Source organism: Tripterygium wilfordii, chromosome 9, assembly GCF_013401445.1.
Source record: "Tripterygium wilfordii isolate XIE 37 chromosome 9, ASM1340144v1, whole genome shotgun sequence".
In the NCBI taxonomy this organism is placed as follows: Eukaryota; Viridiplantae; Streptophyta; class Magnoliopsida; order Celastrales; family Celastraceae; genus Tripterygium; species Tripterygium wilfordii.
The window spans coordinates 10,016,642-10,039,725 of NC_052240.1; the positions used below are offsets into that span (position 1 = coordinate 10,016,642).

General features: G+C 37.3%; 3 protein-coding genes across 4 annotated transcripts; 2 read left to right on the forward strand and 1 right to left on the reverse strand.

The window, feature by feature from the left end:
- The first annotated feature begins 3,166 nt into the window (after positions 1-3,166).
- Positions 3,167-13,753, forward strand: LOC120006275 (GTPase-activating protein GYP1-like). The gene is made up of 10 exons (XM_038856256.1): positions 3,167-3,353; positions 4,006-4,162; positions 4,263-4,446; positions 7,455-7,525; positions 8,066-8,203; positions 8,307-8,398; positions 11,325-11,596; positions 12,350-12,435; positions 12,610-12,711; positions 13,306-13,753. The coding sequence occupies exons 1-10, from the start codon at positions 3,265-3,267 to the stop codon at positions 13,465-13,467; spliced, it is 1,353 nt and encodes a 450-aa protein (XP_038712184.1). The 5' UTR covers positions 3,167-3,264; the 3' UTR covers positions 13,468-13,753.
- Positions 13,754-14,783: 1,030 nt separating this feature from the next.
- Positions 14,784-17,532, reverse strand: LOC120005147 (pentatricopeptide repeat-containing protein At1g62350-like). Of its 2 annotated transcripts, XR_005469747.1 has the most exons (4): positions 17,130-17,532; positions 16,535-16,724; positions 16,338-16,446; positions 14,784-15,182 (listed from the first exon to the last, which is right to left on the reverse strand). XR_005469747.1 is itself a non-coding variant. In XM_038854623.1 (3 exons), the coding sequence occupies exons 1-3, from the start codon at positions 17,472-17,474 to the stop codon at positions 15,153-15,155; spliced, it is 762 nt and encodes a 253-aa protein (XP_038710551.1). In that variant the 5' UTR covers positions 17,475-17,532; the 3' UTR covers positions 14,784-15,152. The 2 variants fall into 2 exon arrangements, 1 of the variants encoding a protein (XP_038710551.1); XM_038854623.1 differs by having other exon boundaries at positions 16,338-16,724.
- A 112-nt stretch (positions 17,533-17,644) lies between these two features.
- LOC120005221 (DNA-directed RNA polymerases II, IV and V subunit 8B) lies at positions 17,645-22,391 on the forward strand. Its single transcript, XM_038854734.1, has 5 exons — positions 17,645-17,779; positions 18,462-18,575; positions 20,860-21,017; positions 21,793-21,887; positions 22,095-22,391. The coding sequence occupies exons 2-5, from the start codon at positions 18,500-18,502 to the stop codon at positions 22,204-22,206; spliced, it is 441 nt and encodes a 146-aa protein (XP_038710662.1). The 5' UTR covers positions 17,645-17,779; positions 18,462-18,499; the 3' UTR covers positions 22,207-22,391.
- Positions 22,392-23,084: the final 693 nt, after the last annotated feature.

Sequence of the window (23,084 nt, forward strand, 5' to 3'; positions counted from 1 at the left end):
GCAACTATGAAGAGGATTTTTTTTTGTGAAGAAGCAACAATGTAGGTTCATATTTTTCCTATTTTCAATTTTGAATTGCTTCAATCGTGTGCTTCACCTATGTACAGATGGCGGGGGAAGTAAAACACCACAAATACAGCAGACGCCGTGCTTCTGAAGGTTGGAACATAACAGTAGAGAAACTGGGTCCGCAAGGGAAGCGTGAAAATGGAGGTGGCTGGAAGTTTGTAAGCCTTCCAGATGGTTCAAGCCGGGAGCTTAATGAAATGGAGAAAATGTATGTGAAACGCGAGACTCATCACCGCCGACGCAAGATTCTCCCTTGATATTATGTAACTTTTGAGTTAGATGTATCAACGACTCTTCTTGATCGCCTCTCTGCATCAAATTGTTATAATTCTCCAGGGTGCTAGTTTTGAGTATCTCATCGAATCGAGGGCTCTTAAGAAGTCATTTTGTTGGCAGAATTCTTAGTTTCTAATAAGCGCTATATATTATATAACACATCTTCCCTTCAGTAGTTGTCTATTATTATAGTTTTGCTTAAAGACAGAGAGCTATAGATTATTCTCAGGGGAATAATGGTTTTGATGTAAGCATTAGGCATAAGGATGTTCGAACAAAGGGTGAATTTTACTGAGAAAAATATAATTGCGTAGTCCATCAACAATACAAATGTGGATTCATTTTCATACTTTTTCTTTTTTGAGGGAAAAGAAGATTCATTAGAATAAAGAGTCAGAAATTGCAAAAACATTACAAGAGCTAGGAACATGTCCTATAAGCATAATTGAGTCTAAACAGTTCGTGACATTACAAGAGCTAGGAACATGTCCCACAAGCATAACTGAGTCTAAACAATTCATTCCTTGGCGTGTAGCATAATGAGTCTAAACAATTCATTCCTTGGCACGTAACATAACTGAGTCTAAACAATTCATGATATTACAAGAGCTAGGAACATGTCCCACAAGCATAACTGAGTCTAAACAATTCATGATATTACAAGGGCTAGGAACATGTCCAGCATAATTGAGTCTAAACAATTCATTCCTTGGCGCGTAGCATAACTGAGTCTAAACAATTCATGAGATTACAAGAGCCAGGAATATGCCCCACAAGCATAACTGAGTCTAAACAATTCATTCTTTGGCGCGTAGCATAACTGAGTCTAAACAATTCATGAGATTACAAGAGCCAGGAATATGTCCCACAAGCATAACTGAGTCTAAACAATTCATTCCTTGGTAGCATAACTGAGTCTAAGCAATTCATTCCTTGGCGCGTACCATAATGGAGTCTAAACAATTCATGACATTACAAGAGCTAGGAACATGTCCCACAAACATAACTGAGTCTAAACAATTCATTCCTTGACGTGTAGCATAATTGAGTCTAAACAATTCATGACATTACAAGAGCTAGGAACATGTCCCACAAGCATAACTGAGTCTAAACAATTCATTCCTTGGCGCACCATGGAGTTTGCCAATTGATTGTTCATCCTAGGAGTATAAGCCACATCACAATGAGGTCCTGTAAGAGGAGGAGGATAGAATCCACACAAGAACTATAGCAAGCTATAACTGTTCTATTGGCTTGCAAGTTAGAGACAATGATAAGCGCATCTTCCTCTAAAATAAAATTCAGCAAATTAGGGTTATAGCAAGCTCGACTCCAAAGAGAGAAGTTGTAGCTTCAGCAAAAAGGTTCCCCCTACCGAAGGGACGCATTTGTAGTTGGAAGCTAAAATTTTCCCATCAAAGTCCCTGACTACCGCCCCTACTCCTGCTAAAGGATTGGTAATGGACCAGGCTGCATCAACATTGCTTTTCAATCTCCTAGTTGGAGAATGAATCCAGTGGCTTATAACAGGTTGAGAAACAACGCAGTTAGAGTTGAATCTGGAGGTATTAGACTTGACATTTCTCTTAGAAAACACCGGATTGGGCCAGACCCGATCCTATAACCCGGGACCCGATCTGATGCACTCCTCTAGTATATGTCTCTGGATAATGGACATGATCGGCCAAATCATGCTTTTGGGTTTGGGTTATAATTGTTGTTCTTGTTTGTTTTCTTAATTTTTTTTTTCGTATGTGCCAAAACCTTGTCAGACATTAATTCGTGCAAGGGACTAGGTTACTCAACTAGTGGATTATCAGTCAAACGACATGTTTAATTAAAAAATAAAAATATTATTGCTAACATAATACTAAAAATACATACCATAATAATATTATATGATCATCCATAAAAGATTATAAAAATTAGAAAATCAATTCACATCACATATTTAATACACAACAATAAACTCAATATATATAAATCAAGTTTTAATTCATAAATTAACAATATATAATATATAATTTAAAATTCAAAAAATATTTTGAAAACCATTCAGTTTTACTGATACGGTCCAACAATTTGTATGAAAAATCACCAAATTTGATCGATGTTTTTCAAATCACTTACATAATTAGTATTTTGACAGCACTGTGCTAGATTAGTGAACGGTGCATCAATTTTACGGTCTGATAGGCTAATACGGTCTCATTTAATAACACTAATCCAAATCCTGGACCATAATATTAGGCATATCGGTGTTTGATCGATTGAGTTGTCATTGCATCCAAAAAAGGAAAAAGTGAGTTTTTTTTTTTGAGAAGAAAGCACGCAGATGCGCGCTCTCAATGAAAGCATCAATGATGAATACTCGTCACACAGGATTGTGTTCAAGTCTAGCATCATAAGTTTGGGCCTAGCTCTCTATTGAAAACTCAGTTTGACAATAGGAGGTTTGTCCTCCCTTATAAGATAGATTCCAAACCATCATCTTCTGATGTGAGATTCTCATCAGAATGCTCTCTTTAAACTCTTAAAAAAGAGAAAGAAAAATGCAGTTAAAAGTAATTGGGAAAACCCTAGATTCACTGGACCTGGTAAGCCTATGTGACCTTGGCTCGTCAGACTTGGGACGGTAAGTAAGTCGTATGCCGAAAAGTATGTGCTACATCCTGTGTAACGGGTGTTAATCACATCCCTAGCACTTTTTTATTTTTATTTTTATTTTTTTAAAATTTATGTAGTTATTATTGCATTTCTAGCACTTAATCATAAAATACAAACCTATTAATAATCAATCAATTCATGTAGTGAGACGCTCTCAAACAAATTGGTATTTGTTTGGCTCATCCCGTGCTTGAAGAAAAAGGACCATAAACAGAGCATGTTCTTTTTGAACAGCAATAGCAACGAGTTCCCATGAACAACACCAACAGAGGAGAAGATCAGCGCAAGAGCCAGACAAGTCTGGATTCAAGGTTCAACCAAACCCTCAAGAATGTTCAAGGGTATGTAATTTCCAATTCCCAGCAATTTTTCTCTTCAGCTTTTTTCTCCGGAGACGCTGTACATTATTACAGTGCTTCCTTAGATTTGGAAATCCATTGGGGAAAATCACTCAGATCTCTGAAATCGGACTTCGGTTTTTCAGAATCCCGCCTCAGTTTGGGAAATGGTTCCATGTTTATGGCGTGTAGATACGATTCCAATTCCCAAGAATTATCAAAAAAAATTTCAGTTCTTAGTGGTAAATTCTTGTGATTTTTACTTGGATTCGCTAATCCACTTCGTAAAAAGTTTGTGATCCCATTCGGCCATCAAAGTTCCTGGGAATGTCAATTCATCAGTAATTCGAAAGCTCCTGCCATACAAAGTGTGTTCGTTTAGCTCATTCTCTTCCTAATTGCATTATGTAATGCCCTGTAATGATTTGACTCGTACAATTTTATAAGGAACGATACTATTTGTTTATGGAACTTGTATTGAATAATGTTTTCTTTTATTTGCGTGGATCTCGCGACTTATCAATAGCTAGTTCGTTATATCTCATGATATCATCTGTGTTGTTGAACTAGAACACATGCATCACCGTTTACCATCTGCTGATCATGCAATTGCATCGTTTAAATTGGCTTTTATTTTTTTATTTTTGCAATTAAGGCTACTTAAAGGGCGCAGTATTCCTGGTAAAGTGTTGCTGACCAGGAGATCAGATCCACCGGATGACTTGACCGTGCAAGAACAGTCACCCAAATATGAAAGGAGCTTCTCAGAAAATGATGCTGGCACAAATGATAGGATGGACAAGTCTGGGGAGGTAGCTCCAATATAGCATTTCCATTTTGCTTATTTTTTTAAGATGACATTTTATTCCTCAATTTTTACGAGGAACAGTGAAATTGTCACTTGAAACATAGGTAGAAGTCCACAATACACGCAACCCAAATGAACAATCCACCGGTAATAAGTTGAGATCCTCAACTTCCAACATCGACAAAGCAGCCAAAGAAGTGCAGAAATCCGCTATTGGTGCTAGATCCACAGATTCTGCAAGAGTTATGAAATTCTCGAAGGAGCTCTCTGGGACAACAGTTATATTAGGTATTATTTTGTCTTTGAGGAAAAGCAATAGTAGGTATTATAAACTATGTAGATACATTTTAGCGTGGATTTGCATATGGAGATGCTATGGCTTAAGGTGGAGATAATCAGATAACCCATTATATCGTGTTCTAAACCATTCAATTTTTTCCTGGGATGTTCTTTTTTACGCCTGTTAAAATATGTTTGCGGTTCAGTCTAATGCTTCTAGTTTTCCCATCTTTTAGAAAATATATTTTCAGTACCATATTCATATTACAGCACAATAATTATGTTCATAACCTGTAGACATTCTCTTTGTTTTTCCAACCGAGTGAGATTGATGAGAAGATATTAGTTATTCACTGGCTGAAACCTGTAAAAAATGTCATCCTTATGATGCTCGTTGAAAACAGTTTCTGCAATATGCTCGGATAGAATTAATCACTAGAATCACACTTAAGGGGATACTTGAACAGTAAAGCCTTGTTTTTAAAGTGGGAGAAATGGGGTGCAACTTGAATTGGAGAAGCTGAGAACTGGTGAACATCAAAACTAAATAGTAAGAGTTGAATTGTGTACGCCTGTACGGGTTGATTTTTTTAACCTCTTATTCAACCTGCATTGTAAAATTTGATAATAGTGTCAGCAGTTATCCTTATACACTATAGGTTAAAGGTTCGAATCCTCCACATGTTAAAAACATTTAAAAAATCAATATTATTCATAAAAAAAGTTATTCTTATTCGTTTGCAAATGGAGGAACAGAAAACTCAGACAAGTGAATATGGAAGTTATGGTTGGAATTCAATTTGTTATATGATTTAACTTGGTCAGGAAGCTCTATTCAAAAATTAGAAGTCGAAATGGGGAATCAAGAATAAGGATGAAATGAGCTGATTGATTGGCATTTGATGTTGACTTAATGTTTTGTGGTCGGGCTATCTAATTCAGTTTCTGGGTGCCAGATAGACAAGAGGAAGACGAAATAGGAATATGGACAAGCCACAGTTGACATATCAAACCTTAGCTATTTTAGTTATTGGAATTCATTGAATATATCATGTGAGTCTTATTTGTTTTCCCTGTGTGTCTTATTACAAACGACTTGGTAGGTTGTGGAGGAGTTCCCATTGTTTACTATGTTTCCAGATGATTTTGAGTCAGTGAACAAATAACTCAGGATAATACAAGTACAATTGTGATACCCCGTGTTTTATTCTGTCTCTTCCTTTGTTCGGCACTTACTGCCATATACAATGTCTGATTCTTTGCCCTATATGTGCTTAACATTGGATTGAGAGTTGAACACGCACAATCACGGTAACATTGTGATGATGTTTTTTGTTATGTTACAGTAATATGGCATGATAGAAACTCCTACATCGGAAAGATGGAGGAGTGAAGTCCTATTTATAAGGAGGGCAAATGCCACTCCGTAACATGTCTAATAGGTTTTCACAAGAGCCCATGAAACATTGGTATTGTGGAGGCCCATTGGACTACAGTCGGTTCGTGGGTGCACGCGCCCATGGATGCGGGCTGGGCCTGTTGGACTGTTAGGGTGGGGTTTGGGTCTGTACTCTCCAGAGCCTATGAAACACTGGTATGGAGGGGTCCTTATGAATGGTATCGGAGCTATTCGATCCTCCGTGTGTGGCTGGGCCTATCTCCCTTTGTCCGGGTAATCCCTAGACTGAGTTGGACGTGCCACGGGAGGGGCTACTTGCGGATCTGGGTGGGGTAGGGAGAGCTTGTAAAACCCATGGAGGCCTAGTGGCTGTATAGTGTGCTAACGTGGGCGTTGGTTCAGTAAAGTGGGTGTGCTAACATGGGCGTTGGTTCAGTAAAGCAGAGAGTATTGATAGAAACTCCCACATCGGAAAGATGGAGGAGTGAAATCCTGTTTATAAGGAGGGCAATGCCACTCCTTAATATGTCCAATAGGTTTTCACAAGAGCCCATGAAACATTGGTATTGTGGAGGCCCATTGGACTACAGCCGGTTAGTGGGCGCGTGCGCCCATGGATGTGGGCTGGGCCTGTTGGACTATTAGGGTGGGGTTTGGGCCTGTACTCTCCAGAGCCCATGAAACACTAATATGGAGGGGTCCTTATCATGGCACAATGATAGAACTATGAATAAATAAAAATGTTGTCCTTGTTGAGGGCACTGCAGTGACAAAATGTTATAAAAGCACCCTTAATTGAGGACTTGGCTGTTGGTTTTACTGTTGGAAAAACAACAGGAAAAAAATGTAGATGCTGAGGACTTATTCGAAAACCATACATTCTTCAGACTTGGTGAATTTTTTTGTGGCCAAACATTCTTTTTAATTGTTTTTGAAGAAAAATTTGTGATGCTATAATGTTTAAAAATTTCAATAAAGTTGCAATAGATTTTCTTTTTGCGTTTTTAGAAATACTGATTATATATATCTTAACAAGTTTAGACTAGTGTTTGTCGGGGAAATGCCCTACTTAGTTGAAATAGTATTGAAGAGGCGTTTGTGATGGATATTAAGGATAATTGGCGTAGTTTGGATTATGCTCACAAATGGTTCAATTTAAAGGGGTCCAGCTCTTGCATTTTGCATACAGATGGACTCTTTAAGAATTAAGATTCCATTGCATGCCTTGGGGTTGAGAGCTTTCTTCTTTTTGCAACTTAAGTTTCTGAATTACCAATAAGTTAATAAATTGAATAACGCTGGTATGATATTTGTGTTTTATTTTGCATTAGAAAAAAGATTTCCTTATATTTAAGGAATGATAAATTATTATTTCTGGACTTTTATTTATGGTTACGTGTCCTATAATCATCTCTACTTTGAATTAGGAAACTCATGTCAATAGTTTAAATTGCTATTGCTGTCTGCTGATGTAATTACGTGCATGAAAAAATTCATTTTTTTTTAAATTGAGGCATGAATATATTCTTTAAGTTAGTTTCAGGTTCTATGGATTCTTAGATTTTTCTTGAGTTATAATATTTGTTTCTCTCTTTAAAATAATTATCTTATGTTACAGAGAGGTTACGTGAGCTTGCTTGGAGTGGTGTACCACCTTATATGCGGCCCATGGTATGGAGGCTTCTATTGGTAAGTGCAGTGTTTTGATCACATCATATTCTACGGACTATTTGATATACCAGCCTAAGTTCACCCCTTATGTCCGTTCGCTTGAAGAATTGTAGAATTACTGCTTTTTGTTTCTTAGCTTCTGGTTCAATATGTTTCTATGCTTCATTTTCAATGTCAGCTTCATTCAACTTATTGTAGTGACTGTACAATGAGTGATAGTACCACACAATCTCCAAAACTCTATAGTTGAATGATGTAGAAGCTGCTTATGCTCTTATTGTAATGTTCACAATGCATACTATAGGCTTCCCACCTGTCCCTCAAGTTGGGAACTTGATATATATAATATTTTTTCTAAAATGTAGTGCAAGCTTTTGTCTTACTTTTGATTGATGATTTTTTTAGTTTCACTGCTTGGTATGATATGTAATGAAAGGTTTCATTTTGTAGCATATAGTGGAGGGAGTATCACATCTGGTGATTAAGCTTATTTTTATTTGAGGTTTCTTAAATATAAATTTATTGTTTGTTTGAAATTTAAATATTAGCTGACGACAGGGATATGCACCACCTAATTCAGATAGAAGGGAGGGAGTGCTCAGAAGGAAACGTGTGGAGTATCTTGATTGTGTTGCACAGTTTTATGACATTCCAGATACTGAACGCTCGGATGATGAGATCAACATGCTTCGTCAGGTAATTGTAATACTGGTTGGATGCGCTGATGCCCGTGCCCATCTTTATTAGTGCTCGACCTAGGCTGCCTTGATACTGACAAAGTATTTGCCATCATTGCTAGATCGCTGTTGATTGCCCAAGAACTGTCCCCGATTTACCTTTCTTTCAGCAAGCCCAGGTTCAGAAATCTTTGGAGCGCATTCTTTATACATGGTGAGATGCTACTCCCTGCTTTGATTTTTTTTCCTAAATTTTGAGATTTGTGGATTCATATGATGATTAATTATTGTGTCAACTTTTGTGAAGATGAGCAGACTGATGGGTATGTATCCATTTACTAAATACTTGCATAGTTTTATCATTTATGGATTTCTATTTTTGTCCCTCTCTTACTATTGAAAATGTGTTGCACATCCAAACAAACGACGACACTTACTATCTTTGGCGGATATAGATAACACTCTTGCATGTGTTATCTAGCTCAATGAAAAGGGTATGGAGTATTGAGACCAGCCATTGATTTAGAGGTCTTGGGTTGGAATCTCTCTCTTTTTTTTTATATTGGAAAAGAATTTTATTCATAAGGCACTGAACAGGTGCACCAAGGTTACAAGGAGGCAATACATATAGCCTCAAGAAGATTGTTACTAGAGCACCAAAGCTTTAAACTAGAACAAATACTCTCAACAAGAACAGAAACAGAAGATTCTATATTGTCTAAGGTTTCCTGTTCATTTCCTTCCATGAGCACCAAGGAATAGCCGTAGGAACCAGCTGCAAATTCTTTTTTTGGTGTTAAAGTTGGACAGATTATTCTACGCCATAAGCTCAGCCTTAACACTGCTTTGTGAAGCCCAAACTAGACTAACAAAATTACAGAAAATATGCCACATGGTTCTAGACCAATTACGATTCAACAAAAGATGGGCAATGGATTCCGAATTAGCCTTGCAGAGGATACATCGATTGACCTTATCATACCCCATTTTCTGCAAGTTATCCAAGGTGAGAATTTTTTCCCAAACCGCTTCCCTGCAAAAGAAACCCAATTTTGGAGGAGCTTTTGGTTTCCAAACACAAGACCAAGGGAAACTAGTGTCCCCAAAATGAAGATTTGATGAGATAAGATGCTCGTGCCTTGTAATAAGGACTGACAGTGAAACATTTGCCTTTACTAAGTTGCCAACACATATTATATTCGACCCTGATATTAACGCTAAAGTTGTAAATCAAGTCCCAAAAGTTTAGCATTGTCGCCACTTCCCAGCTTTGAATGTTCCTGATAAAATTGTGATTCCAACTGGAACCAGAATTCGATAAGATGATCAACTCCCTGAAGGTTGCTTCCTTGTTGGTTGTCAAGTTGTAAATTCCAGGGAACAACCATTTTAAGGAAGAGTTCCTATCCACAGAAACTCTCAGAAGCTAATAGATTTCCCTTTTCCTGATTCGAAACAAGTTGGACCAACCCTTCACGATGTTTCTTCCAAAGCCCAGTACCATGAGAGCCTCTTGGCATATTAGTGATCAAACCGCTACTAGAGAGGCCATATTTGATGGCAATGACTTGCCTCCACAGCTGGTCTTTATTGGAGCACTTCCACAACCACTTTCCCAACAAGACTTTATTTAGAGCAGCCATAGAGAGAATTCCACTTTATCAGATGAAATCTTCTATGATCTATAGTGTCTCCCCGAAGAAATTTGCATTGAATATCCTCGATTCTTTTCACCATTGAAGCTGGCATTAGGTATATTGGAAAAAATTGTAAGAGTGCTTTTGAATAAGGTCAATCTGCCCGTCTTGGACAAGAGATTTCCTTTCTAACTAGCTAGCTTCTTGCCAAACTTTTCTATGATTGGCTCCTGTTAAGATTAGTTACTTTGCCATTTAACCCAATATGTTAACTTGTTGAGTTGAGCATTTCACATCATTTATGTATATTCTAACACTCCCTCTCATGTGTGGGCTGGGCAATCTGACAGCCTAACACGTACACTACAAATGAGGCCCAACACCAGGGCTAGTCTCACACAAGGCTCTCACTTGAGGCAACGACAAACACACACAAAGGTGCATACTTGGGACAACAACAAATAAGGTTTAAATTGCGGAAGCTAATTTATGGGCTTGTTTGTGCTGTACAAGGAGGGACATTGGGACAAAAATTTCATAGTATGTGCTGGAAAAATGAAATCAAGGTCTGTGATGTTGAAAGTAAATCTATTTTATGAACTTGCTTGACATCTCAATTTACAGTCACCGAAGAGAGATGGGTTGGATGGTGCCTAGAGTCCTCATAAGAAGTGGGGGAATAACTACTGTGTTTTATGTAGACCAGCATGGTAATACCATTTTGAGGTGCTTTTAGGGGCAAAAAAATGTGTGGCGTAGTGCCAAAGTGGACAAGTCCATGTGAAATTATTGGGATGATGGTGAAAGATGTTATTGGAGCTGGGAGCTATTAAGTGCGATCAGACTGGGTGATTCTCGCTGAAGCTAGAAGGTTTATGACATGAGAAAAGAAGTGTAAAGTGCCTGCTGGGATCTCACATTAGAAATGGGGGAAGAGTTAGTTAGCCATGTATTGACATGTGACCTTGTGAGATTGCTTTCAGGGTTTGAATACCCAATTTGCAGAACATACATTAATTTACAAGTTCTTGGTGGGTTCCAATTGACAGCACATTGTCATTAATATGTGACAAGTTAGTGAAACCATTACTGTTAAATGTTCTCATGTTATCTTTCTCTTCTACAGTTATTCTTCTTTTCCTTTTTACTCTTGTTGATTGTTCAAGGGGGATGGGAACTCGAACCCGTGCCAGCACGCCGTTAGGCAGAGTGGTGTGGACTGTGGAGCTTTTCAACTTGAAGTAGTGGTGCTTTTCAGTCCTTGCTACTTGGTTATTATAGAAATCTATGTTAGATGGTTCATCAACTTCTTATCATGACGTTTTCTGGTGGTTGGCAGGCATCTTTATTGCTGTATGATTTTCTAATGCTAGTTTATCATTAACTGCTGGTTAAACGGCAGTGTATGGTTGTTATAATTTACTCGCGACATGTGAACTTTCAGTTGTTTTCTTTGTAGTTGATATTTCTAGTGATATTTCTTGTTTCTTTATGTTCTTTCAGGGCCATTCGGCATCCTGCTAGTGGATATGTTCAGGGGATAAATGATCTTGCTACACCCTTTCTGGTTGTTTTCTTGTCAGAATACTTGGAAGGGGGCATAGATGATTGGTCAATCTCTGATCTCTCCCCAGAAAAAATATCTAACATGGAGGCTGATTGTTATTGGTGTCTATCAAAGCTACTTGATGGGATGCAAGACCATTATACATTTGCTCAACCAGGAATACAGAGGCTTGTGTTTAAGCTGAAGGAATTGGTTAGGCGGATTGATGGTAAACACTATCAGGCCTAAGGTTCTCTTATCTATTATTAGCATCCTTCTTATTTGACTAAGCTGCTTTGGTTAAGTTGAAGGATTAATTTTAGTATCTCTCCCTCTCTCGCAATATGCAAATTGATGATGGGAGATTATTGAAATTGCACTCTGAAATAGTCAAGCTGAAAAGGTTAATGGATTTTATTATTATAGGGTAAACAGCAATAAATGGCTTGCTTATCGTCATGATAGTTGCAATGTGAGTTGGGTTAAATGAGGAAGAATACGTGTCTGGTTAGTGGGAAACTTGAAGCTACTTGGTGGTCATTTACACGGAGATAATGATTATGGACAATCAATCTTTGTTCAGTTGTATAAAGATATGATTCTTATGTGTGCTATCTGTATTCTTATACAATGTCATAGAAGCGGTAAATTGATTTCTGTGGTACTTTTTTGTGGAACTTTTTATCTTAGAGCTTACAGAATATAATAAAACATGGGCCATTAGTTATAAAGGAGGAAGTTTTGTTATGGGGTCTTGTGGTTTGCTGAATCAAGTATGAGTTTGGTGTATTATGAAATACTGAATCATAAATGTTATATGGATTCAATTTGTTGTGATTGCTGAAATGTTACTGGTGGCTTTCTGATGGAATTACACATCATGTAAGAAGAATAATTTCGTTGATTCTGCATCAGTCTTCTAGACACTTATATTTCCAATTGCTGTGCTATGTTAATACATATTTTTTTGTAATTGTACCAGAACCTGTTTCGAGACACATGGAGGAGCAAGGGCTTGAATTTCTTCAGTTTGCATTTCGCTGGTTTAACTGTCTCCTAATACGCGAGGTTTGTTTCCATCAATCCTTTTCCGGTAGTGGAATTTGTTTTCTTCGTTGTTTGGCGACATTTCCTGTCAATAAAGTAGCTCTTATGAGAACACATTATGCCCAAAATTGGCAATTTCACTGCCTTTTTATCATTTGATTGATGAGCTTATGAAATATATAATTTCCCCATCAGATTCCTTTTCATCTTGTTACTCGCCTGTGGGACACGTATCTTGCCGAAGGGGATGCATTGCCAGATTTCCTTGTGTACATATTTGCCAGTTTTCTTTTAACGGTGAGAGCAACACCTTTGATCTTGTCAATTTAACAATAAAATGTGTTATGCGCGTCACCGTGATGTATCTGTCATGTTGCAAAATGAGAAAGAAGTTTCACAACAATGTTGGTTGTTGATGATGAGATAACTGAAAATATGCATGTATTACCATCTAAGAATCCATGCTACTAAGAGAGAACTATTATGTTCTGCATGTAATATAAGGAAGATTTTCATTTACATTCAATTCAAAGAGACCATTCTATTATGGTTTCTGGCCCTTGAGCAGCAACCCCCACCTCCCTCTCTTTTCGCGGTGCAACAACCACCTCAAGAAAGGAAATAGAGGGCTTGCTGTCCTGCCTTGCTATCCTGAAGACAGACATTCAAAAGATGGTTACTTTATTCAATGTGGTGTGAGATACTGCCTTGCTATCCTGAAGATAGACATTGAAAAGATGGTTATTTTATTCAAAACATGCTCCATATCTTTTTTTAACCCTCATAATTCTTATATAGTGATAAATTCTTCAGTCAGATGGTTTTCTTTCATAATGTTAAAAGAACAAGTACTTGAATGAAATTTTGTGCCTTTTTCGTTTCACCTTTCAGTGGTCAGACAAGCTTCAGAAGCTTGATTTCCAAGAGTTGGTGATGTTTCTCCAGCACCTTCCAACTCAAAACTGGACGCATCAAGAACTTGAGATGGTGCTTTCAAGAGCATTCATGTGGCATAGTATGTTCAATAGCTCTCCCAGCCACCTCGCTAGCTGAATGACAATAGTAACATTTGCGACATATATTAACCGACCACCTTTAATTATATGATATGTTGTTTGGCTACTTGAAGCAACATACTGACGGTTGTATGTTGGAGATGTTGATTTTTCTTCTCTTGTAATGTGGCTTGTATTTTATTTTATTTTTTTTTTGTATTTTCAAGATATTTCCTTGTACATTTAATGTTAAGCAGAGAAAGAGAGAACCATTCTTGTAAAACAGTGTGATTTTCAGGTATTGATCTGAGAGAGTGAGTAGCCAATGTTCTATATTGTTGATATATTTAGCAGTAGCAAACTACCCATCTCTTGTGTGATTCTCGCCATTCAATAACTCTTTTCCAGATGCTTGACTACAGGTTGTTTTGATGGGATCTTAAATATGTGATTGTGGACTGCTCTGGAATAGTCCTTTTTAGCGTTCATTATGGAATCAGCCTCTTTTTTTTCTCTCTTTTCTTTTGTCCTTTTCAATTTAGGCTTAATCCAGGAGGACTTCTCTTGCAATGCCCTAGTGTTGGTGAATCTCATTCTGGAACCAAACCGTATGAATTGAGAGGCTGTGGGTTTGATTTCTCTCTTGGAAGTAACATCTTTGTGATCACGTGCTGAGCCTTGACCTAAGTTACTCTATTGTCAGGGGAAACTTCTGTATTCGTGAGCTTGACAGACTGAGTTTAAGCTAACATTGGATGCTCAAAGGGCAAATTTGTATGGTATGAATCTTGGTTAACAAAAAAAATTGGTTTCCAATTAACATTAGCATTCTCAATTTACAAAGGCCACTGGAATTGTCTACTGGGTAGACAGACAATTGAGGCAAACTTAGTTCCAGTTCAACATCAATATGTTCTGCCAGTTTTCATACAATGTGCAATTATTTTCATCAACCAAAGCATGAGACAGTTTAGATACTTTTCCCAACTCCAGGAATTTGTTCCTAATTCAATAAAGGATTTTTTTCTTCTGAAGTTGCAATAAACATCTTGTACGCCCAATAGTGTTCTATGTAACTTTTTGTGCTTTGTACACCTCTCCATACAAGCAGAGATTTGGAATTTTATCACATCATTATATGACCATTTTAGCTAAGCATATTAGAAAAGTCCAATGCCCTAAAAAAATCAACAACACGCGTCTGAGAACAAATTTTATCTAGCTTAGTACCCTAATTCTTATATCAATTCAACAAAACAATTTCCTTATTGAATAATGCTTGAGACCCCCAAAAAATAACCCCCAAAAGACCCCCATTCAATGTGGAGTGTTGGATGTGAAGTGGGTCCTACATGTATATTTTTAATCCATGACTATTTTAATACCACATAGATTTGAGGCTATTTTATTGAGTATAGACCGGGAGGTTCAAATGCAAAGTAATCAGACCCAATAAGGTCGCTACATTTAGTTTCACTAATACATACAAAAATGTCTAATAGCAACACGACAATTTAGTCGAATATCTTCCTTCATCAGGCACTAGAAGTTGGTCTACTTACTAGCTGCCCCAAAAGGAAATCCATGCCAGAACAAATACGCCATGAACTGTATTTTTCTGCTGCTCAAAACTTCTGTAGCTCTGGTGAAACTTGCATTGGATTTGAATTAAGCATTGGCAGCACGTATATGTGTATCCATGATAAATCGAGCACAGTTCAACATCTCAAGCCACTGGAAATTTCAAACAAAATAGGACTTCTTCTTTGCCGCCTGGAAATTGCAAGGTGCCCAAGTCAGGTAATGAACAAAACAAGTTTAAAAACATTGCTCTATTCTTAAATTTCAATGCATTGGATAGCAACATGCATATTATAGTTTATGTATCAAGTGCTGATACACAAATATGAAAAATACCCAGGAACTCAAACTAGAATTTTGTTTAACAAAAAGAAACAATATTGACTAGTTCTTATAGAAGCCACCATCAAGCATTGTGCAGGACATTAAACCCTTTTTTTTTCAAAAGGAAAATGTAGCGGGACTAAACAGAGGGATAAGGTAAGAAAGTATGCAAACCCTTCGCCAATGGTTAAAATTGCTTTCTTGCAATATAGTTCCTAAGAATAGCCTCTATGTGATGTGGGTGTGACTGCCTGCCTATATCTTGCCCTTCACCAACCATGCCTCCACCGTACTATTGTACAAGGGACTTGTTTACTCAACCTAACAAAACCTAGAATAAACAACATGTTTGGACCATTAACAAACAAAGATCCTGCAAATTCATAAAGAAGCAAGAGGTTTAAATCCAACTTTAAAAAGAAATATTGAATATTTTAATTTATATGGAAAGCATAACCATGTCCTACTCTTTCAATTTTACTTCAACAACTAAAATACAAGAAGACACTGTCAGAGACCGACAGGGATTCAAGCAAAAGTCTAGAAGTTAGTTTTAGCGACAAAAAGTAACAGGATTTCCCAGGAACAATTTCTTCTGACAACATACCCATGACCTAGCCGCTGCTACTCTTTATTCCTATCTATAAGAATTCTATCGAGAACCAACCTGTTTCACCCAGGTACACAAATGCTTCACAGTTTTTTTTGGAAAAAAAATCCTAGCAACTAATTTACAAATCTCCCAGAGATGGTATTAAAAAGGACCATCCAAGTATTACCACTAACAACAACAGGCTACACGCTTCACAGTTTGAATGCCTTCCAAAAGAAAAGTTTCCTTTCTTCCTTTTGCGTGTGCCATATACTTAATCCTTGCAAATTTGCATTAGACTACAAGCTCTAATTGACATATGTAACTACACATCAAAAACACACATGAAACAACACCAAAGAAGTATAACATCTGATAAACTACCAAGAAAATTGATAAAAGATAGCATTGTATTAAAACAGCTTCCTTACATATTTCCTTTCAATTTCTTTGAGGAATTTCTCCGGGTCTTCCAAATATTCATCACACTCTTTCTTTACCGTTGCTGCAAGATCTTCTTTTCCAGCCTTCTCAAGGCCCCTAATCAAAATTGCGAATGTTAATTTATCGGGCACACAACCAGACATTTTCATTGCACCATATCTCTCAACTGCTTTCTCTATCATACCAAGATTTATATATACTCCAATCATCTCAGTGAATGCCCTGGTGTCAGGTTTCAAGCCTTCTTTCTCTAGTTCAGAAAAGAGCTCTTCAGCCAATTCAATCAATTTGTTCTCTCCCAACATTTGGATCATGTTACAGTACAAAGATTGATCGGGTTCATACCATACTTCCTTCCGCACGTATTCAAAAACCTACAGCCTCATTGCATTTCAGAAAAATACATAATCGAAAGGAGACAAAACATTATATATACAAAAAAAAGTAAACAGACAATGAACAACAAGAATTCCAAGATTTGAACATTATAATTTGGCTTTGTCAGAGACAAAAAATATGCTCAGTCTATCCTTTGAAATACTTTAAAATGACAGTTTAATCCAAATACAAGTAAAACAAACCGAACTCGTAGAAAAAATTGAATAAGTGCCCAGAGGTGATTGTCAAAGCGTGATGACTTCCAAACTCCAACCATTTTCAGCAAATATTTCAGCCCTTAACGATTAATACACAAACCCAGAAAGTAACCACACAAGCAGACCCATTTAACAGTAAGCAATACGGGTAAGGTTTACAACAAAAGCAGAATACGAGCACACCTTGAGAGCCAAGTCCACTTCATTCTGTCTCTTCAACTCGGCCAAAGTGTCCAATAAGTCAGCTTTCAAGAGCCTGGAGATTCTGCTATTGAAAACGTCCTCCAACTTGTGACTTGATCTGGCCAACTTCAGGGATTGGACTGCTTGTATGGCCTCTGTCGTCAACACCCTCGACCTCCACAAAGGCTTTCTGGCCCCCGCTCGACGAAGCCCACAGCAGATCTGTAAAGACCTTGTCTTTGTGGTTCTGGCAGATGATGCGATGGGAGAGGGTGGCGAGTACCGGATCATGTGCAGGTTCTGGTGGAAACCCAGTTGAGAGAAGTGTAATTTGAGACTACCCATGAATGTATTCGTCTCCGAGTAATCCCTCGGTTGATGGATTGGATTTCCAACGTTAATAAGTCGCTCAATCGATTATTAAAATCGTCAATAAGACTGCTTAATAGGGGTAAAAAAGTAACTTCATAGATAACAAGAACACTCACGTGCGCACGTGCAGCAATATATCGTCTTTTATGTGTCCCAGAAATAGAAGACTGAAAAAACGCACAGAAACCCTAACCTAGACAAAGCTTTCACCTGTTCAGCTAAATCACTGCCGTAGACGACCTACCCCTCATCCCACTTTCTGGTAACATTCTACACAGGTAATTCCTCCTCGTTGTGATTAAGTTGAAACGGAATAGCTTACTTTGTTGATTTCGGCAGATTTGCTCTTGGTGTAGAAACCGAAAACTAATATTGATATATTGAATGAGATTTTATGTTGGCCGTCAGTTCGGTTTCTGAGAAAGGATAAGAAATGGTGAGAAAACTGAATTTTTACTGCTAAATAGTTGAAACCTAGGTTTGCCTCCTTTAGTCGTAGTAATTTAATCTAAAAAAAGATCATCGGATTATAATGGAAAATTTGTTTTGTTTAACTTTTAGTCTTTAGAAAAGCAATAATTATAGAAGAAATATATGGACTACGTGCCCTTCGCATGTTGTCGAGCAGAGCCCTAATCTAGAGGTAGCACTTTGGATATAACACTGACAGACATTTTGGTTTCTGGGAAAGCTTAGGAAAATGCGAGAAGATTGAATTTTTGCTGTTAAATAGTTTATTATCACTCCCTGTTTAGTTTTACATGGAGTTTGTTTTCTTTGCTGGGGAAAACTGATTTCATAAACATGTCTCTTTTTTTTCCCTGGTTTAGATTCAAAATTCTGATTTCATCCTCCAATTAGGGTTCTCTTTTTGCCATGGAGCTTCTTTAGGTGTATTTTGTTGTTTCTGTTAGATGTACTGACCTTCTCTGATTGATTTGTACTTTCATACTGTTTTAGGTTTACATCGGTTATTGAGGGATACATTTGCATCAAGGATGTCTAGTGCTGTTATTTTTGAGGACATTTTTGTGGTTGACAAACTTGATCCAGATGGTAAAAAGTTTGATAAAGGTACGCTTGACCACCACACTTTTAGTTAATCTATTTTTTCCCTTTCTCATTTTCCTGTCTTTGTGTGTTTGGACACACACTCCCTTGTATTGCTTATTTAAGTGATTGCAATCTGACTATATTGTGGCTGCATATATTTCTGAAAGATCAAGGTTTTGAATTTTTGTATGTTTGGAAATTGTCTTTTCTAGTATGTTTTCACTTTCTTTCTGTCATTCACACCACATGCACCCCCCACCCAATTACATAATGTGGATGCCCATATATGTGTGCATAGCCCTTCCCAGGGCATGTTCAATAGTTTTGTAATTTGTTTTGAATTAGGACTGGACTAGTGCATGCACGATTCACGCACATTAATGTGCCCATAGTATCCCCTTAAAAGCTATTTTTGCCAAGAGATAAAGTCTAGAGTAGGTTTTTTGAAAGGCAGATGCAGAATACCTTTTAACATTGAACCCCAAACCAGAATCAGCGTCTGGTAGGAAAATGTTAACAGTGGTAAAAAATATTGATACTATTAACGCCGATGTTTTTAAAAGCGTTTTCAGTGCGCAAATTGAGGTGCGAATCGAGGCGAAACACAACTAAAGAGCGCTGATGCGTATTGAAAAAACGATGTCCAGTATGCGTACGCATTTGTTAGACAATGTGTAAAAGACGGTAATGTGTTTCGCATTAGAGAAACGTACGCATCACAGTAAGTGACCAAAATACGTCGTTTACAAAGAGATTCATCGAAAAAAGGTCGAACCTCTGAAGCCCAAACTAGGTTGAAACCCAGTTTTCTTGAGCCGTGAATCGAACGTTGAGCTGCAAATTTATTCAAGATTATTCAGAGATGAATAGATCCATAGTTAGAAATTACGCTTCTCTCAAATGGGTTTCCACCAGAACCTGCACATCATTCGGTACTCACCACCCTCTTCTATCAAACCATCTGCCGGAACCAGTAGCTGTTGACCCAGTGCCAGTCGATTCATATCCAAAACCTGTTTATGCCGCAGCTGTGGGCTTCGTCGAGTGGCGACCTGAAAGCCTTTGTGGAGGTCGAGGGTGTTGACAGACAGAGACAGAATAAAGTGGAATCTGCTTTTGTTGCCTTCCCCATTTTGCTTGGTGTCAAATGGGTCTGCTTGTGCGGTTGGGGTTTGTGTATTAAATTATGTTTTAGTTGGTTTTTAAAGTGTTTGTCCCTTCTTGCAAACTTGTACCAATTTCTTTTATAAAATAATTTTAAAATATTTGAAATCATTCATTCATTCAGATTTTAGAATATATATTATTATACTTTGAATTTTGAAGTCTTTTAATTAATTGTACTTTTAATTTTGAAGTTTGTAGTCTTTAACAAATATTTTCCAGTATGGGATTGACTATTTTCTAGTATGAGTATGAGTATGAGTTATATCCCTTTTTGTATTATATTTACATATTTTTAATATAAAAAATATTTTCCCCAAGAACTTACGCCTCGACGCTTCAATACTTGCGCCTCGCCTTGGAGAGATGAAAATGCATCGCCTTGGGTTTTCGCATTTGAAAACACTGATTAATGCTTTTCTTTGACAGATGTTCTTGTTGAATCAATTTGGTAGGGGTTGCCAAAGATGGCATCAAATTAATGATTTAATTGCAAAAATTCATGAGTACTGGGGTCAATCTAGGAATGTGATGCCTTAATTGAAATTCGTATTGAAAGAGATTCTCTGCTGAAAGCACCAATAGGAATAATATGAAAGACTATGTATTCTGGTTGAGGGTGATTTTTTTACTTCGCAACCAACATTGTTGTAGGCATTAGATTTCTCGTCAGTCGTCACAGGGGAAAAAAACAAAAACAAACTTGAAATTATAGTTTTCCCTTTTCCTTCTGTTTTGGGGTACTAAGTGGCTTATTTGAGCCCCTCTAGTGGTGCAGCAGCTCATAGTTCTTTTGAAACATTGACCTGAAATCCTCTATTGTTGGCTATTATTAGCTTGATGGTGCCATGGGGATATGTATTATTCTTTTTGTTTTGAGGTTAAGAGGAGGAGGTTAGAGTCGATTCTTTTCAAGTCTGTTATGTCATTAAAGTTTGCATTTGCAAAGTCATTTCCAAGTGTTCCAGGTTTACTGTATAAGGTCCTTTTGGTTGTCAACTTTTAGAGTTTTTCATGGTGAGTAGTTGTTTTTTTTTGGGGTACTTGTCAATTCTTGGATCGAGTGAACATTACCTATAAATCTTTATGCTTCTTTTGAACTGTCCTCAACTGATTGTGTGTCTTAATCTGTTATGTTTAGTTACTCGCATTGAATCTCGGAGCCAGAACTTGGACATGTTCATGCACTTAGATGTGAACACAGAGATATATCCAATGAGGGAAGGCGATAAATTCACAATGGCATTGGCTCACACACTGAATTTGGATGGAACACCAGACACTGGCTATTATACTCAGGTAATCTTGTTTATAAATATTTTCCTTTTTCCCCACAATTTGTTCCACACAAAAGTTGTTCTTCAGTTGCTTTGTATCATGTTGATGTTGGTCTTGAAAAATGCCATTTGTTTAGACTTTCCATCTCTTCTTGCATGTAATTTTTGTGCTGCTGATGTGCTTTGCTTCCCCTCCCCCTAAATAATCATGTATGTAACTAGTTATATGTAATGATAAAAAGTACGTGGATTTTTAATATGTTTGGGAAGTCATTTGAGAAAGCAGATAAAGCTTGTGGTTATACAATAATAGGCTCCTCTGATGCAGATCTGTTACATCCCTGCAACCCTTTTTGTTCACTGGTAACATAGCTATTCCCTCTGTAGAGCATGTTCTTAAGTGCACGTTTTGAAGTAAGGCAGGAATAAGTTGATAATGTTCACATTTAATAGTATCATCAATCTATTATCGGAGTAATAGACTACTCTTTTGCATGGTTTGTTTGCTAATGATCACATAAGCAGCTTTCTGTAGGCTGTCTTAAGAGTTCTCAACTTGCATAAACCAAATAGTTTAAGTATATTATTTTCTTTACATGAAGCTAAGTCTAAACCACTCGCATTGTAGTTGTCTGTATTTCCAGGGTTTGTAATATTATTGCGGGTACTTTGTTTGATCGTGGATTGTAGTGCTACAATTCTTTGCATTTGTCATGAACTCTGAATGTCCCTAGGAATGACTTATCTAGTTATCAGTCATGTTGCTGCATTTCTAATGAAGTATTGCCCAATGCCAGGGAGGGAGGAAAACGCTTGCTGACAAATATGAATATGTCATGCATGGGAAACTATACAAGATTTCCGAGGAAGGTTCTGGCAAAGCAATTAGAGCGTATGTATCATACTTAGCCTGCTCTTCTCTTGCTGCTTGCTACATGTCTGTTATGCATTTACACCTCCACTGTTCCTCTATTTATTGTCAGTAGGGGCGTTTGAGTTGGGCGTAGAGCTTATAACGTGTGCAGCATGTTCTGTTTCTGTCTTTGACTTGATGCACCAAAGTTTTACTATTTTCTTTTGGTTTTTGCTGCTGCTTCAGGGAGGTATATGTTTCATATGGTGGACTGCTAATGATGCTGAGGGGTGATCCTTCTAATGTCGCAAAGTTTGAGCTTGATCAGAGGCTGTTTCTCCTTATAAGGAAGTTGTAAATTTGATGTTGCAATATGACCAATGTCTATCTTAACCTATTTGCTTGCAACTTCTTTGAAGTTATGTTGTTATCTTACCCTAGTGAATGTCCTGGATCTAGTAGTGGTATTGTATCGGACATCTGCAGTGCGAAATTGGGATAGATTTTCTGTTCTATTTATCAGTATCTAGTATTTTCCAAAAATTTGGTTCTATGAAGTATAAGGGCAACTGCAATGGTGCTTTATTTGTTGGGTCAACAAAAATATTGGTCTGATCTTACCTCTATTACACAAAAAATAAGTCAATTACGTTTTTCAATTTGGTCATATCAGCAAAACACATATCTTAATATAGTCACATAAGTAAAACATAAATTTTTATATATTATCCCTTCTCACTCAATGTGGAGGTCAACAACATTTCATGTTTTCATGTTGTCCCCAATCAAACTATACCAAAACACACAATCTCAATACAATCACATTAGCAAAATACGTCTCTCAATATAGTCATATCAGTAAAACACATTTTCCAATACAACCACATCAACAAAAGACAACAACTTTGTTGGCCCAACAACAATTTACCATTGTAAGTGCCCTAAGGAAGGATAAATAACGAATCAGCCCTTGTTTTTTTTTAAGAAAAACCCAATTGAATCCGTGTTTTTCTTTTGGGCCGAACCAGCGCTTCAATTTCAAGCATGCTCCACGTTCATATTTCAACTTAGTTCATGGCATGTTAGAAACAAAAATAAAAAAGATCCAAACAACTTAGTTCATATTTCAACTTCACTTGTCTCCACTTAGGGTTAACTAAGTTCATGACCACTATTGTCGCAAACCTTTTTTCAGCATTGTGTGATCGACCACGCCAAACATAAAAGACAACCAAT